At 40.0% G+C, this 16,222-nt stretch overlaps 1 protein-coding gene across 1 annotated transcript in view; it reads right to left on the bottom strand.

Annotated features, from left to right (window-relative positions):
* Positions 1-344: 344 nt before the first annotated feature.
* ank2b (ankyrin 2b, neuronal) overlaps positions 345-16,222 on the bottom strand; it is a 215,058-nt gene continuing 199,180 nt past the window's right edge. Inside the window, exons 46-51 of the mRNA XM_042400881.1 lie at positions 6,852-6,944; positions 6,164-6,247; positions 5,840-6,004; positions 4,809-4,997; positions 4,559-4,650; positions 345-3,090 (exon numbers count right to left, since the gene is read on the bottom strand). Of these exons, the coding sequence (XP_042256815.1) occupies positions 2,856-3,090; positions 4,559-4,650; positions 4,809-4,997; positions 5,840-6,004; positions 6,164-6,247; positions 6,852-6,944 (858 nt within the window). The 3' untranslated portion in view covers positions 345-2,855. The remainder of the gene's footprint in view (positions 3,091-4,558; positions 4,651-4,808; positions 4,998-5,839; positions 6,005-6,163; positions 6,248-6,851; positions 6,945-16,222) is intronic.

Genomic DNA, 16,222 nt, shown 5'->3' with positions numbered 1-16,222 from the left:
CACTTTGAATAAACTCTGTTGAAGTTTTATAGTGAAATATCAGCCAAACGTTTCACCTCTGACACTCCTGCACTGCTCAACACTTCACTGAAGTCTTGAGAATCACCTCCGGCTGCTTTCAGCTGCTGTTTGAAAGAACCACATCACTTCACATTTGACACATGTACAGTTTTATTTGTCTGCCATGTACACACTGCAGCTGCTATGCCTTGTTAGCGTTTCAGGTTTATTTTTTTTTAGTAATAATTTGATAAACTCATACATGCCCGCATAGATAATAGCACTGTTATATGTATATATTGTTATCACCATGGAAACAAGATGCTCAGTTATCAAATCGGTGGTCTCTTTTTGACATTTCTTTTATTCTTCCATTGGATCACACTCAAAGTAAATGGCAACGTGTAGGATTGTATTGTTACATAGATAAAGTGTGAACTGTAGATGAACACCAAACACACTTCATCAGTCTCAACATGTTTCTACCAACTTTCAAACTGAATCCTGTTTGTCTACAATGGCAAAAAAAAAAAAAAATTGTCATTACTTTTAGGTTTAGAACACATTCAAACACACACACACACACACACACACACACCACTCTCAGCTTCAAACGCCGGAGTTTACAGGGATCACAAACAGACAGCAATAAATAAATAAGGAAGTATGTGTGATAACTGATAAGCAGAGGGTCTGTACGTATGTGGAAGTCAACCTGTGCTCAGAAATTAAGATGATGTGTTGATCCTTTGATAGCAGTGATAACAAGACAAAAGTTAAAGCAAAGCATCTGTTCTGTGTAGAGACTACAATCTTAAAGGATCAGATTGTTATTCTATATTTTTCTTTCTGTCAACAAAACCCATAAAAAGACCAAATCAATAATGTGTTAGTCTGTCTCTCAATAGTTTTCTCCTTTCCTGCACGGTCTGTGATTCTCAGCTCCAAGCTCATTGGTTCCCGCTGAAGATGTCAATCTTTAAAAACAGCTAGTAGTTTTATTTTTAAAAAGGCTCTGTAATTTCCTAAAACAGCTGCTCACTGTAGTTTTTAGCAAACGTTTCAAAGGATGTTTTTTGGTTCCTTTGTTGATCAGGTCTTAAAGGGACACTCACACTACATTTTATATTGCACTTCTAGAAAGTTAGGAAACTTAAAAGTTAGAAAACACAACACAAATTTCAAAATTGTCAGGAGAAGTGAGAAGAGACATCCTGACTTTTAGTCCCTAGTATGGGTTAAACTCCAAAAAATCCTTAATCCTACATTTCCCATAATGCAAGTCAATAGCATCATCTTCATTACACACTGCTCTGTAAACAACCCTTTAACTCCACACTTTATACACACTTTAACTCACACTCACACTACACACTTTAACTCACGCTTTATAACGCAGGCTTTCTGTTATAATTTAGTCTCCAAGGACAAGCTGAGATCACCCTGATGACATCACCATGACATCATCAGGGTCATTTTATCAGACTTGACAATATTGAGACATTATACAACAGTTTTCTTGGGCTGATAAGTAGACTGACATGTGAAACATGTGAAGTGCCCCTTTAGGTTAACACACGTCTACTAATTTTAACAAAACAATTCATCAGCATAAATAAAATCTAAAAATTGTTAATAATATTACACCTCACGTTGACTTATTTGTCCCATGATAAAACAGCGGTTTGTAGTGTTTTCAAAATCAAAGAATTGAAAATGTACCTGATGAGAGAACATGTGACCCAGTGCAGCGGTGTGGCTCTCTGATGTGTTAGTGTTTTTGGACAACAACAAAGGTCTACAGCAATAATAAGACATATTAATAAGATATATCAGACTTTGCACACACACACAATACTTGTAAGTAGATCAATTCATTGTTGGATTGTGTCTTTTCATGGGGTTCGTTGACAGTAAGAAGAAAAATATAGGTCTAATCCTTTAAAAGGCTTGATGGAGGACAATCATGTGAGTGCTGCAGTTTAAGGTGAGGAGCAGCACGTGTGAAGGTGAAACACAGCTTAAGAGTTATGAGGACAGCGGGGTAAGTGCTCGATCTGCATCAGAAAACATTCCTCATCACTACTTTCTTTCAAATGACACGTTGTATATACACACACAGAGGTGGCAGCTCTGTGACGGATAAAATGTGAATGCACGACACACGTTAGCAGGACAGACACATAAACTAAAAAAAGAGCAGATGCATGATGGGAAGACAAAAGGTGTGATCACACAGCCTAAAGGTGCACACCTCTTTGTAAACAGATCAACAGGTTGATGTTTGGCTGTAAAGAGTCCATGATGATACACTCATTCACTCCTATGTAACATTAATCTCATCTGTACCGTGGCCATTCTCCAGCTGAATCGGTGCATGTACAGCAGGTTTAGGTGGGCTAATGTATTAAATGCTTTGAATTTTTTTTTTATTCTTTTTTTTTCCCAGTCCAAGCATGATTTTTTCATCTCCTCTATGTACAAATGTTTACAAGAGTTCTTCACGAAGAGGCCCGTGCATGAGGCGAACGTCCAAGATGCCCCCTTGACTTGGATCCACCTTTGGTGCGTCATACCTTAATCACACCACAGCAGCCAAAAGGTAAAAACATGGGTAACACCGGAAAAAAAAATTCATCCGAAAAATGAGGGGTGCTATCTTTGGTCACAAAAGGAGCAAATGAAACACAAAATAAAGCACAGAAATACTGTTCCATTATTCCACAAAAAGAAGAAGACAGAAAAAAAACAATCCAGTGATCAGCGAGGATAACAAGAAAGGGATCTGGAACATCATGATCTGAGGAAGAGTACGTCACCAAAGGCTTCAGTGGAAGATGTAGGGAAGCAGCTGCTCAGTCAAAACGCTCCTCCTCCTCCTCCTTCTCATCTTCTCTGTCATCATCCGTCTCATCTTCCTTCTCCTGGTTGTCCTCGCAGTAGTGTTGAAGAAGTCGGTGCAGGTGCTGCTGCAGTGCGTCGGGCTGCAGGGCGTCTGGGGTGTCGTCCAGACGCTCCAGGTGCACGTGCTTCCCCTGGGCATCCCTCACCACAGTCCTCTTCTGGGTTCGCGACTTACGCATCTGGCTTCTGCAGAGTGGAGGGACAAAGGAGAGGAAGCAAAGAAGAACAGTTACACCACATCCCAGCTAACTCTGATGGACTGTCAGTCACTGACCATGTCTACCACCCTAACCCTGGCAGACCAGGCTTTACTCCATTAAATAAACCAAGAATGACTTCAGTACAATAGTCATGCTCTTACTATGGAAGTCCAGGGCTGCCAATATTAAAATAGTGTCATTAAATCAAATAGAAATTTAATTTATAGTTTATGTGCACATGATGTAATCAAAAAATAAAACATAAAAATCCCATTAATTTTCATTATAATTTTTGTAACATATTGTTTATGGGTAAAACATTTTCCCCATTAATTATTTTAATGTTTGAAATTGCACATTACATTGCATAATTAATGCCAGAATTAAATGAAAACTCCATTAACAAATAATGTCCTGGATACTCCAAAGCACTGCTATAACACAACACTGCCATATTAGTGAATTTTTTCCTTGTATAATTTTTTGACTTCAGTTATTTAATTTAATACAAAAAATACTCAAAATGGAAACAGAAAACACACTTCTTCATTTTCTATTTTTCATGCCTACAAATCTTAAATAAATAAATAAATACATACAACATTATGAAATAAAAAATATATGAATAAATACACAAAAAATACTGTATAAACATAAAATTGTGAAATACATTTCTTAAAATCTAGTATATAATTATGAAATGTTACTTTATCTTTTTCATTGCAGCTGTTTTAATTTTAGTTTTAGTTCAGTTTTATTTCATAATACCACTTGTCATCAGTCAAGACAGACTTTTGTGATTGGGGAAAATGGTGTAAAATAAAAACAGACTGGACTGAAAATCAAATGGAAAATCAAATCAAATTGAAATTTTTCATTTCAAACATCAAAATCAAATTTTTTATTTTATCATTCATCATGTGCACTCAAATGGAAAATGAAATTTGAATTCAATTAAATTGTTTATTTTTAAAAATGGCAGCTTCAGACTTCCATATATGCCCTCTGATTTTTAGTCCTCACCCATTGTTATGTTTCCATGTTACAATTAGATAAAATAGGTGCACTCCAAGCATTTTGATTGAGCCTCTCTTATTTATGTGGTTTTCAGACAATTTACATTTACATGTGACCCTAAACCAAATTAGTAGAGTAGCCAAGTTAAGAGTGAACTGTCTATAACTTAATTGTTGTCTCAGAAACTCAATGCAAACCATGCAATTTTGCCAGCATTAAATACATACTTTTACATACATACTGTTTGGGCTTTATTTTCATAGATTTGGCCATTGTTCCCATCACTTACATTCACAACATTTTAATGGCCTGTAACATTAAAGGTTAGGCAATACAGCTGTTGAATCACACTATGCTTCCATCTTGACCTACAAAATGCCCTCTTAGTAAACACGCATGTCTTTGTGGTCATTTCTACACAATCCCATGCTTCCAACCTTTTAACCACAGAACCGTCGTCCTGCACAATCTCTTTCTCTACTAAATGAGGAAGTAGCACTTTCCCAAAGCCTCCAGCATAACTCAATGCCTGGAGGAGAAAGAACGAGGGAGGAGAGAAGGATCAGAAGGAAGAAAGAGGAAAGACAAATACTAGATACCTGACAAGACCTGCTCAACATCACCAATAGATGATTTTCTACATATCTAATGTGAAATCAGTTCTTGTTCTAGTTTGGACACACTGACCTTCTCAAAGTCCTCTCTGGCTGAGGGAAGATCTGCAGCCAGCGAGGAGTCTCCCATCTGTTTCTCCATCCTCTCGCCTGTCACCACCGTTGTCTTGACAACTTTGCTAACTTTTCGACCCTGCACTGGCTCCACCTCAAACTCTGACGCTGTGGTGGCGCCCAAGGCCAGGGGCTCTGAGAAGGTCAACTGAAGAGAACACAACACAATGTCAAGACCCCAACTGTTATGTATTAACAGTTGAGGAGACAACTAATTCTTAGCTTTTGGCTTTCTGACTATTGTGTTGATAACAGTGTCGACAGACCCCTTTGGTTCAGGCAAAAGTATCTTGACAAATGTTACATGAATTGCTATGAAATTTGGACATTCATGTTCCCCATAAGATGAATTGTAATAATTGTGCTACCCTGACATTTCATCTAGCGCCATCATCAGGTCAAAATTTCAATATATCAAGGACTTTTGTTCAGTGCTAATAAGAAAATGTTAGCATGGTAACATATTAAACTAAGATGGTGAACATGGTAAACTAATTACTAGTTAAATATCAGCATGCATTGTCATTGTGCACATGATGATGTTCGCATTTAGCTCAGAGCAACATTACATTTCAAATGTTTATTTATTGTTTGTCTACATGTCACACAGGTATTTTCATGGGTGTGTTTCACCTAATTCTTGGAAACTTTGTGGGCATTTCATGCATGGTATTCTAGCCACAGCTTTGCATTTTTCCAAGTCAGAATGTCATTCTTGACATTCATAGAACTCTTGAATGCAGCAAAATAACTTTCCTTCATTAATGATAGCAGGTGCAGTTTCATAGTTGCAATGAATCATGCATGCATGAACAATGGCAGTTATAGACCACAGCCCTTCATACAAGGATTAATAACAATACATAATTTTTATAAACTACATAGACTAGGTACAAGTCATAAAATGGAAACCCAGTAACACAGTTATGATGGTGCTAGCCATTACAGTTCAATAAAACAATGTCCAAGTAGCAGGTAGGTGATACCGACCTCTTTCTGATCCCCCTCGCTGCGAAGAACAGTTCTCTTCACCACTTTGGAGACAGTGTCTCCCTCCTCTATCTGCACTGTCTCCTGGTGAGAGCCCTCAACGGTCACTTCCTGTGTCTCCATGCCATCCGCTGACACATATTTGCGAATCACCTTCCGTGTAATCTGATGTTGAAGACAGAAAGACAGACAGAAATAACTTTTATGTAAAAACTGTAACCTGGTTTTTATTAAGTAGGCCATTAAATTATGGAATAGTACTGTGATTTTAATTGTAAATTTGGAATATTTGGATTGTGTTGACCTGTTTGAATGTTCCCTTACCTTCTTAACTACCATGTTCCCATGCTCATCTGTGTACTTCTCCTCTGTGACAGTCTGTGGTGGGATATCTGGTAAATTGTCCGCCTTTAAAAAGAAACAAACACACTGTCAGTTCACATATTACTGCACAGAGGGGCACAAGCAATAACATGTTGTTTACATCAGAGAATAAAATATGATATAAACCACACAGACATCAAGCAAAGATTGCAATCTACAGTCTATATTGAAGCCCCTATGAGTAGAATTTTTTCAATTATAGCATTTTTCAAATAATTTTCATGGCATAGAAAAAGTGACAATCCTGGTGAAAATTGGAAAAGTGGAAAAGTTTGAGAGTCAAAAATGTTAGAATTCTGCACATCATGGCTTGAACAACAACATTAAATCTTTATTATTACTATTACAGAACAAATAAAATGGCACAGACATGACAAAATTAAAAGTAGGTGAGTGTGAAAAAACAAAAAAAGAAATAAATGTGGATTAGAGGTCCTTCTCCACCCTTCAATGCGTCTGTGTCAAGCAAATGTAGGAATTAGGGCATGTTCTGTGGCATTAGAATATCCAGGGATGCCAAGAGTAACATGAAGAAATCCCACAAAGGAGCACTAAATCTCTGCTACTAACTCATCCTACACCACGCCACAGTGCACTGGGGCTGCACAGCTGCATCATGCTTGTTTACCTGAATGATAACTCTGCGTCGGACCACCCTGGTGGTCAGCACCTCCTCCTCTGAGCTATCAGAGGACAGCATCCCTAGCTCCTCTGCTATCTCCTGGGAGACAGCACACAGCCAGCATGGGTCAATATAACAGGTCTATACAGTTACAGTTACAGCACACACCTGCAGGCAGTGGCTGCTCCTTCTTATCTCTTAACCTCACTTTTATGTTGGCTTGCCAAAAAGACTGATGTAGAGACAAATGGAATGGGTAAGTAAAAAAATATTTGTACATAATAAGTGATGTGAGATGAAGAGAAGGCACAGTTACACAAAAACCTTCAACTGAAATAAACTTGCAAGGATGGTAATAACAACAAAGCAGAAATCAAAAGATGCAAATAGGTGTGGATGTGAACAAGGTTCATGTTCATGTTATAGAATCTGTTCACAGCAGGTTGTTAATGTCAACATTATTGACTTCAAAATGAAGAACTGCAAATACATCACACTACCTTTGAAAAACAACTTTTTCAGTCACCAATGACGCAATATTTAATAAAGCAGCTCATCAAAGTTGTTAAATTTCTGTTATCTTGAAGGTTTAGGCACTCATGCACAAAGCACACATTTAGTCTGTAAAATACAAACTTGTGTGTTTCATCTTCTCAAGTCTCGAATGCAGCACCACCACAACAAGTCTGACCAGGCAAGACACCAGCCTGTGCAGCATTGCGCTCATGCTCAACCTCTTACCCGTCCCAGGAAGTCGTCATCATCATTGTACCCTGCCTGATCTCTGGAAGGAAGCTCCTCACACATAGGGAGGTCACCTTCTGTTCGACACTCCCGTGAACCCTCTGAATCATAAGCAAATTCACCAAGACTTTCACTGCCAGAAGAGAAGCGCTTGTAATCCTCTACCCTCAGGAAAGGGTGAGCTGTATATTGAGTGCTCCCTCTCAGGAAACCCGTAACAGGACTACTCCCAGGCATTGGGGATGGGGGTTCGGATATATGATAGATCATCTCATGCTCCAGTTTAACTTCTTCTGGCTCAGAATTGTCAGAGAAGGCTTGTCTGCAGTCGAAGAATTCCAGATCTGAATCAGATTGCTGTGGAGATTCAGACCCTTCATGCAGTTGCTTTGGTGGGACCATTGGTTCATCTGATTCAAAGTCAGAGACTGTTTTCTCAAATTCTGAGAGGACTCTGTTAAAGTCTGGTGAAAACTCGAAGTCTTGAGCAGTTTCAGACTCTCCCTTGGTGCTGGCTTCAGTCACAACCTCAGCTGATATGGGGTCACTGAACACTGGAGACACAGGGCTCAAATCATTCGAGGAGGCTTGACTACATTCAGAAACTCTCAGGGATTGGTGCCCTGAAAATACTGCTTCATAATCTGGTGGCACCAGAAATTGGCTTGACATGGGTGAGAAAAGCTCACTGGATTGTGCTTCCTTGGGGGACAACTCCCAGTTGGAGTACCCATGCAATCTGCCCGACTTTGGACATGATGTCGTCTCAGATGCAGGTAAAACTGGAGTAACAGTTCTGTGGGTTGTATATGAGTTCTGGTCAGGTAGCTCTAGGGGAACTGATTTCATTGGCTTGTCATCAGTGAACAGCACACCTATTCTACTGACGTCTTGTGTCTCTGTTGTGGCAGACAACAGATTGTGTTGCACCTCATCGTCAGTTTGAAACTGTGTTTCCTCTAGTCTCTGAAGAGGAGCCTGTAAGTGAATGTCAACATGATCTAAATAAGTTAACTTGAAAGTGAACAGGTTGGTATATACCATTAAAATTGCCTCAATTTTTCACCAGGTTAGTATCACTGTGCAGTGACAGGTCATTTTCCATCCAGCCAACACCTCATTAGGTTTAGAATGTAAAAATGTATGTGAAGCCAAAACATGCATCTTTAGCATTAGACAAATAAAGAAGAGTGATTAGTAATATTTCAATTCAGTAGTGTAACATTCCTGACACATTTGCACAAATTCCAGCCATTCCTGTAAAATTAGCCTAAAACACCTATCCAAGGCATACCCAAAGTAAATTGAAAGCTGTTCTTGAACTATTTGGAGAACATTCAATTCAATTAAATTCAATTCAAAAGTTATCTCAGGGCACTTTTCGCATAGAGCAGGTCAAGACTGTACTCTGTAATTTACAGAGACCCAACATTTCCCCCATGAGCAAGTACATGCATGGTTTTGGTCTCTTTTGAAAGGTAACACCAGTCAGAATCACTGCAAGTGCTATTGGCATTGAGTAATAGAAGTCTGAGTCTGAACACAGATTAGTAGAAGGTTTTTATTTCCACCTGAATATTTTTTTGCAAACAGATACCAGACCTATGGCTGAGAATTATTAGCTGGAAAACATAATGGGACCACTTTATTGAGCCTTACCTTGTCCGAGTTCAAATGCTCAGGATATGTCTAGGTGTTTTCCAAAAAAAGGCCATTTGGAGACTCCAAAGGACCCCTGCTTCAGAGTGACTGAAGCATAAACACATTATAGTGCTTTTTTCCCTTCCTCAAACTGAACTTTGTGCATATAAAAGAGTCAAAACAAGTGCTTTGGTGGCATAATTTCCTTGTTGTGGCATAGAACCCATTAAAACTGCATATGGTCATTTTCGGAATTTCATTGGTTATATGAAGCACCAGCCATCAGCACAATCCGTTCCAATTGGTTTGGTCTTTATATGAAAGAAGAGGGGCAGGCGGTTCCTTTCAACACGGATAATAATGTATTTTGGACTAAATATTTTACTGGATTGGATCGATTGGACCTTTGCAAATGTAACAAGACCGTTTTTGTTGGAGTTTTATTGATTAGTGGAGTAATATGAGGCTTCATAGGTGAGTTGCCTGAATTTTTTAATTGTTTGTTTGTTGGTGGTCTGACAGAGGCGTTGATTATACCTGCTGTTGTGGTTGTATCTTTAAATGGTTTGCATCAGTTGAATCACAAGAATCTTAGCTTTCCATAGATATTTCACATGAGTACCAACACAAAAACAGAAATTGTGTATATAGCATTAAGTGGTTAACTGCACTCCATTTTGTTATTAGTTATCAAGACACGCAGTGATTTCCTCCATCCAAGTGGCATGTTAATGAATTTATCCAAGACAAGTACAGTGAGTCTGCAATTGCCATGCTCTCACTCTTACCCTATGAGAGGCTGTCTTGCTCTTTAACTCTCCAGCACTGATGTGTAGAATCTTCTCTTCCTTTCTTTTTACATCTTGAACTGGTGCTGTCTTCCCAGAAAATTCTTTCTGGAAGTTTTCCTCACCATCATTGATTTGGAAAGTTGAGGTACTTTCAGCTTCTGATCCATGCGTCATCCGCTTTGTGTATGAAAATCCTTCTGATTCTGATTCTGCCATTTTTAGCCAGTCAGGATCAACATGTCCATCTTCAGACTTGGTCTCACTAGTTTGAATTAGTAATGGTGATGCAGCCATTGGATTTTTATTAGGCATTGAGGAAGGCTGCTCAGGTAACAAAGGAGATGTCACATGACTCAAAAATTCTAGTTTAGAGACAAACCAATCTGTAGAATCATAGCATAAGCCTAATTCCTCCTCTGACTCAGCAGTTTCAGGACTCAGTGGCCTCGGGCTATCGTCGATCCAACAATCAATAGGTAATGCAACAAACTCAGAGTCTGATGAGAAAGACACTGGTGAAGACGATCTATCAACAGGGGGAGCATCCATAAAATAAGATGACAACATTCTCATAAACTCAGGCACTGGTGAGTCAGGCAATAGTCGTCTGAACTCATTGACAGATGATATGGATTCAGGTGAGGATGGTCTCTCAGTCTCAGCGACTCTTGATGATGTTACCATAAGCTCACATTCTAAGTCTGAACCCATTGATTCAGGTGATGATGACCTATATGTAGTGGTACACACCTCACATAATACTGTAAACTGAGGGACAGGAGAGTCAGGAGACAGTGACCTGTTCTCATTGAACTCAGGCATTGATTCTGGAGATGATGCCCTTTTGTCAGCCATTTGCATGGCTGATTCCAGCGACATAGGCCTGTATTCAGGCACTGACTGAGATGACAAAGGCCTGTTTTCCTCACTCTGATCCTCTGACAGGGCGGATTCTGGAGATGATGGCCTGCTTTCTGGAAAGTGAGATTCCAAATCCAGTAGCATATAATCTATATCTGATGCTAAAGTTTCAGGTGAAGATGAATCAGATCTCAGAAATGTTACACAATCTGGCAATGCCTTCCTAAATTCAAGTAAGGGGGAATCTGGTGAGAGCGGCCTAAACTCATTGACTGATGTTACAGATTCTGGTGATGATGTTCTTACTCCTACCAACATGCCTGAATTAGGGGACATGGGTCTGTACTCTGTCAAGGATTCTGGTGAATAGCGTAAATCATTATCCTCAGTATCAGAAACTGATACAACCACCCAGTCATTATCAGACTCTGTTAGTGCCTCAGTAGCAGGTATTTCAAATGTATACTTGCTCTGTCTGTATGGAGCTTCTCCTGAAGACCACATGTGTTCAATTATTGGTGAAGGTGACTCTGGAACAGGAATGTCAGATATGACATGTGCACTTGAAGGGCGAAGAAAGCAATCATCAGCCACAGCTGTGTCTGGTGTAGCAAACTGGTGTGTCACCTCTGAGGTGGATACTGTGGCAGTAGCATCTTGTTCATCTTTTTGTTTTACTTTATTATCTTGTTCATCATCTGTAACACTCCTTTCATATTGTATTGTGCTGCCAACATATTGCATAAACCCTGTTTTACTGCTGAAAGTTTCTCCCACATACTGTGGGTCACGAAGTTGAGATATCAGTTTCCACAGCTCAGCGTCATAAACAAGGTCATACTCAGCTACCATGATGGCTGATTCCTCAGGCAAGGTAGGAGCCATTGTTGTGGATAAAACAGTGCTATCAGTGGTTGCTTCAGTGGAAGTTGGGACTTTTAATACAGTTATTGATGATTTGGGTGACAATAGTAATTCTTCCTCATCTGATTCAATAGACTCTGGTGATGCTGACCTATCATCTGTACAAAGCTGGTCTAAGATTTGTGACAAATCATCAGAATCTGAAAATTCAGTGGGTGATATGTCTCTCACGGTCACAACATTTTTTACAATTGTCTTCGTAAAATCAGGTATTGGTGATTCAGGGGGGAGGCATTCATCATCTGATCTTTCTGACTGAGGTGATAGCGGCCTGTTGTCAGTGACCTCTATGTCAAATGAAGCAGAATATGCCAAACCACATTCCATATCTGACAATATTGATTCTGGTGATGAACACCCATAAAGCATCTCTACTGTCGCAGTCTCAAGAACATTTTGTGTAAACCAGGGAAGAGGTGAGTCTGGAGACAATCCCCTGTGTTCATCAAGTGATTGGGTAGATTCTGGAGATACTGATCTAATGTTTTCAAGTAACATCAATGCCACAGGTGACAAGGGTTTGTACTCTGGCATGGATTCAACTGACAGTGGCCTCTCTTGTACTTCTGATACTACTGATTCAGGAGAATCTGGTCTATCCTCAACACCATAATTCATGGACATCAAAAACTCACTCAAAACATATTCAATATCTGATTCAATTGACTCAGGGGATGGTGATCTATATCCAACATTCACAATAACACGTTCAGGTATTGCTGGTCTGTATTCAGGTATGGGTGAGTCTGGTGACAGAGCCTTGTATTCATCTCCAGAGCCAGGTGAAGAGGGTCTGTCATCATAAACTAGTGATCCCAGGCTTATAACAATATATTCTACATCTGAACATGTTGATTCAGGGGATGTTGACCTGTGTCCAAAAATTGTATCAGGTAATCCAAACACTGGTTGCATAAAGTCAGGTACAGGGGAATCAGGAGAAAGTCTAATTGATGCCCGAGATTCAGGAGAGGAAGGTCTGCTTTCCAAGAAAGCTGGGAAAGGTAATTCCATTTCCAAATCTGACAACACTGACTCAGGTGAAGAGGACCTTAAGTCCATGTAAGATATGGTGGACTCATGTGACAAGGGTTTGTACTCTGGCATGGATTCAACTGACAGTGGCCTCTCTTGTACTTCTGATACTACTGATTCAGGAGAATCTGGTCTATCCTCAACACCATAATTCATGGACATCAAAAACTCACTCAAAACATATTCAATATCTGATTCAATTGACTCAGGGGATGGTGATCTATATCCAACATTCACAATAACACGTTCAGGTATTGCTGGTCTGTATTCAGGTATGGGTGAGTCTGGTGACAGAGCCTTATATTCATCTCCAGAGCCAGGTGAAGAGGGTCTGTCATCATAAACTAGTGATCCCAGGCTTATAACAATATATTCTACATCTGAACATGTTGATTCAGGGGATGTTGACCTGTATCCAAAAATTGTCTCAGGTAATCCAAACACTGGTTGCATAAAGTCAGGTACAGGGGAATCAGGAGAAAGTCTAATTGATGCCCGAGATTCAGGAGAGGAAGGTCTGCTTTCCAAGAAAGCTGGGAAAGGTAATTCCATTTCCAAATCTGACAACACTGACTCAGGTGAAGAGGACCTAAAGTCCATGTGAGATATGGTGGACTCATGTAGTGCCTGTATAAATTCAGGGATGGGTGAGTCTGGTGACAGAGGTCTAAATTCATCTTTAGATGCAGTTGAACCTGGAGATGCTGCTCTGTTCTCATATTGCCAGGACATACTCAACTCTGTCTCTAAATCCTCAACTGAACATAGTGATTCAGGTGATGTGGATCTATATCTTATTCCTAATATAGTGGGTGCATTCATGGTGTACTGGGGCAGTGGAGAGTCAGGAGACAAACATCTAACATCAGACAACCCTGATTGACGGGATTCTGCCCTGTCCTCAAAATCAAATACCTGTGAAATCAAAGGAGCGTATTCTATTTCTGAAGCTTCTGATTCAGGTGATGATGGTCTGTAAGCTTTAAACTCAGGATATGTCTCTAGTAAAGCCTGTCTAAAGTCAGGCACGGGGGAATCAGGAGAAAGTCTTCTGTATTTACATAGAGATGCTAACAACTCAGGAGATGATGGACGGTCTTCTGCAAACACTGGGAAAGATAATTCCATTTCCATTTCCAAATCTGACAACAATGATTCAGGTGAAGGGGACCTTAAGTCCACATGTGACACAGAGGAGTCTTGTGTCACCTGTGTAAATTCAGGAATGGGTGAGTCTGGTGAGAGAGGCCTAAATTCATCTTTGGATGCAATTGAACAAGGAGATGCGGCTCTGTCTTCAAAAAGCCAGGGGACACACAAATCTATCTCCAAATCCTCATCTGAATATACTGATCCAGGTGATGTGGATCTATACGTTGCTGTCAATGTGGTAGCTTCAAAATTGTTGTATTGGGGTACTGGAGAGTCTGGAGACAAACACTGGTATTCATAGAGAGACCAGACTGATTGTGAAGAATCTGGTCTCTCCTCAGCTTCAAACAGCTGAGACATCAATGGAGCAAATTCCATATCTGACGCAACTGATTCAGATGATAATGACCTGTAACCACTGACATTAGCATATGGAACTGGCAAAGCCAGTCTGAACTCAAGTGTAGGAGAATCAGGTGAAAGTCTCCTGTATTTACTGACTGATGCTAAAGACTCAGGAGATGAAGGTCGGTCCTCAAATAACATCAAGAAAGGTAATTCCATTTCCACTTCCAAATCTGACACTGACTCTGGTGACGAGGATCTACTTTCCATGTATGTGTTTATGGACTCCCGTAGCATCTGTCTAAACTCTGGAATTGGGGAGTCTGGAGAGAGAGCTCTAAATTTATTTGGGGAGCCAGTTGATTCAGGAGAGGGTGATCTGAAACTTGACATTAACATCAGTGTTGTGGATGAGAAAGGCCTGTACTCTGATTCAGAATCAGGTGATAGAGGTCTCTCTTCAACTTCTAATACTAATGACTCTGGAGAATGTGGTCTATCTTCAGTATCAGGTGGGAAGTTAATTAAAGGTGCGTACTCAAGATCTGATGTAACTGATTCAGGAGATGCTGATCTAAACTCAAAAAATGAAGGAAAACGTTCGACTACCCTTGCCATAAATTGAGGTATAGGTGAATCCGGTGACAGGGCCCTGCATTCATCTCTAGATGCCACTGAATCAGGTGATGCAGCTTGATTTTCATCAGATTCTGATGTAAATGGCCCATCATCACATTCTATATCTGAATAACAAACTGACTCAGGTGATGTGGATCTGTATTCAGCAGTTGAAACAGTTGGGTGAACTAAAGCCTTCCTAAATTCAGGTATGGGTGAATCAGGTGAAAGTGCCCTGGACTCATTTTCAGAATCAGGTGTCAATGATCTTGCTTGCACTTCAATAAATGAAGTGTCCATTTCAGTGTCTGACACTGAAAATGCAGGTGATGATGACCTGCTACCTGTAACTAACATAATTGATTCTATATATTGGATAAATTGTGGTAAAGGAGAATCTGGTGATAAAGTCCTTAACTCATTAACAGATGTTGTTGAATCAGGAGATGATGTTCTTGTTTCTGTTATTAACATCAGTGACTGAGGGGACATGGGCCTATATTCTGGCACTGATTCTGGTGAGAGTGGCCTCATCTCAATTTCTGATGTCACTGAATCAGGAGAATCTGGTCTGTCTCCAATGCCAAATTCTGAGGGAATGTCTCCTAATGAATCCTCGAAATCTGAGAAATCTGATTCAGATGAGGAAGATCTATATCCACTGACTAAAGCAAGAGAGTTTTGTAATTCTGTCCTAAAGTCAGGCACTGGTGAGTCAGGGGAGAGAGGCCTACCTTTACTCACCGATCGTATTGATTCAGGAGATGATAACCTTGACTCAATAGCAAAAGCGGCAACATCAAATACTTCACTATCTGACACAGGTTCAGAGGATGGTGCCCTGTGACTTTCCATGGGAGATTCAGGAAGTGAGACAGAAAATTGGAGAATGGGTGAATCTGGAGACAAAGATCTATACTGATACACTGACTTCCCTGTCTCCTGAGAATGAGACCTCAGAAAACTCAGTGACTTCAAGGCTTCAGGTGAGAGAGCTTTATATTCAGCCTCAGAGTCAGGTGACAATGGCCTACTTGTCTCTTCTGCATCTGAATCAACAGGAACCCTGCTTTCAAAGGCTTTTCCTCCATAATGTAAGTCATATAGATGGCATATTAGCTTGTTTGCTCTAAATATTGGACCATCATCTGACTGTCTTTCTTCAAACATGGGAACAACTGATTCAGGTGAGTCCGCTCTCTGTTCTGTAAAGGTCTCTGAAGTTGAATACCCATATTCACCATCTGAAAGTACCGACTCTGGTGA

This window comes from Thunnus maccoyii, chromosome 22 (genome assembly GCF_910596095.1).
Source record: "Thunnus maccoyii chromosome 22, fThuMac1.1, whole genome shotgun sequence".
NCBI classification, from domain to species: domain Eukaryota; kingdom Metazoa; phylum Chordata; class Actinopteri; order Scombriformes; family Scombridae; genus Thunnus; species Thunnus maccoyii.
This window is presented reverse-complemented; position numbering and strand designations above follow the sequence as displayed.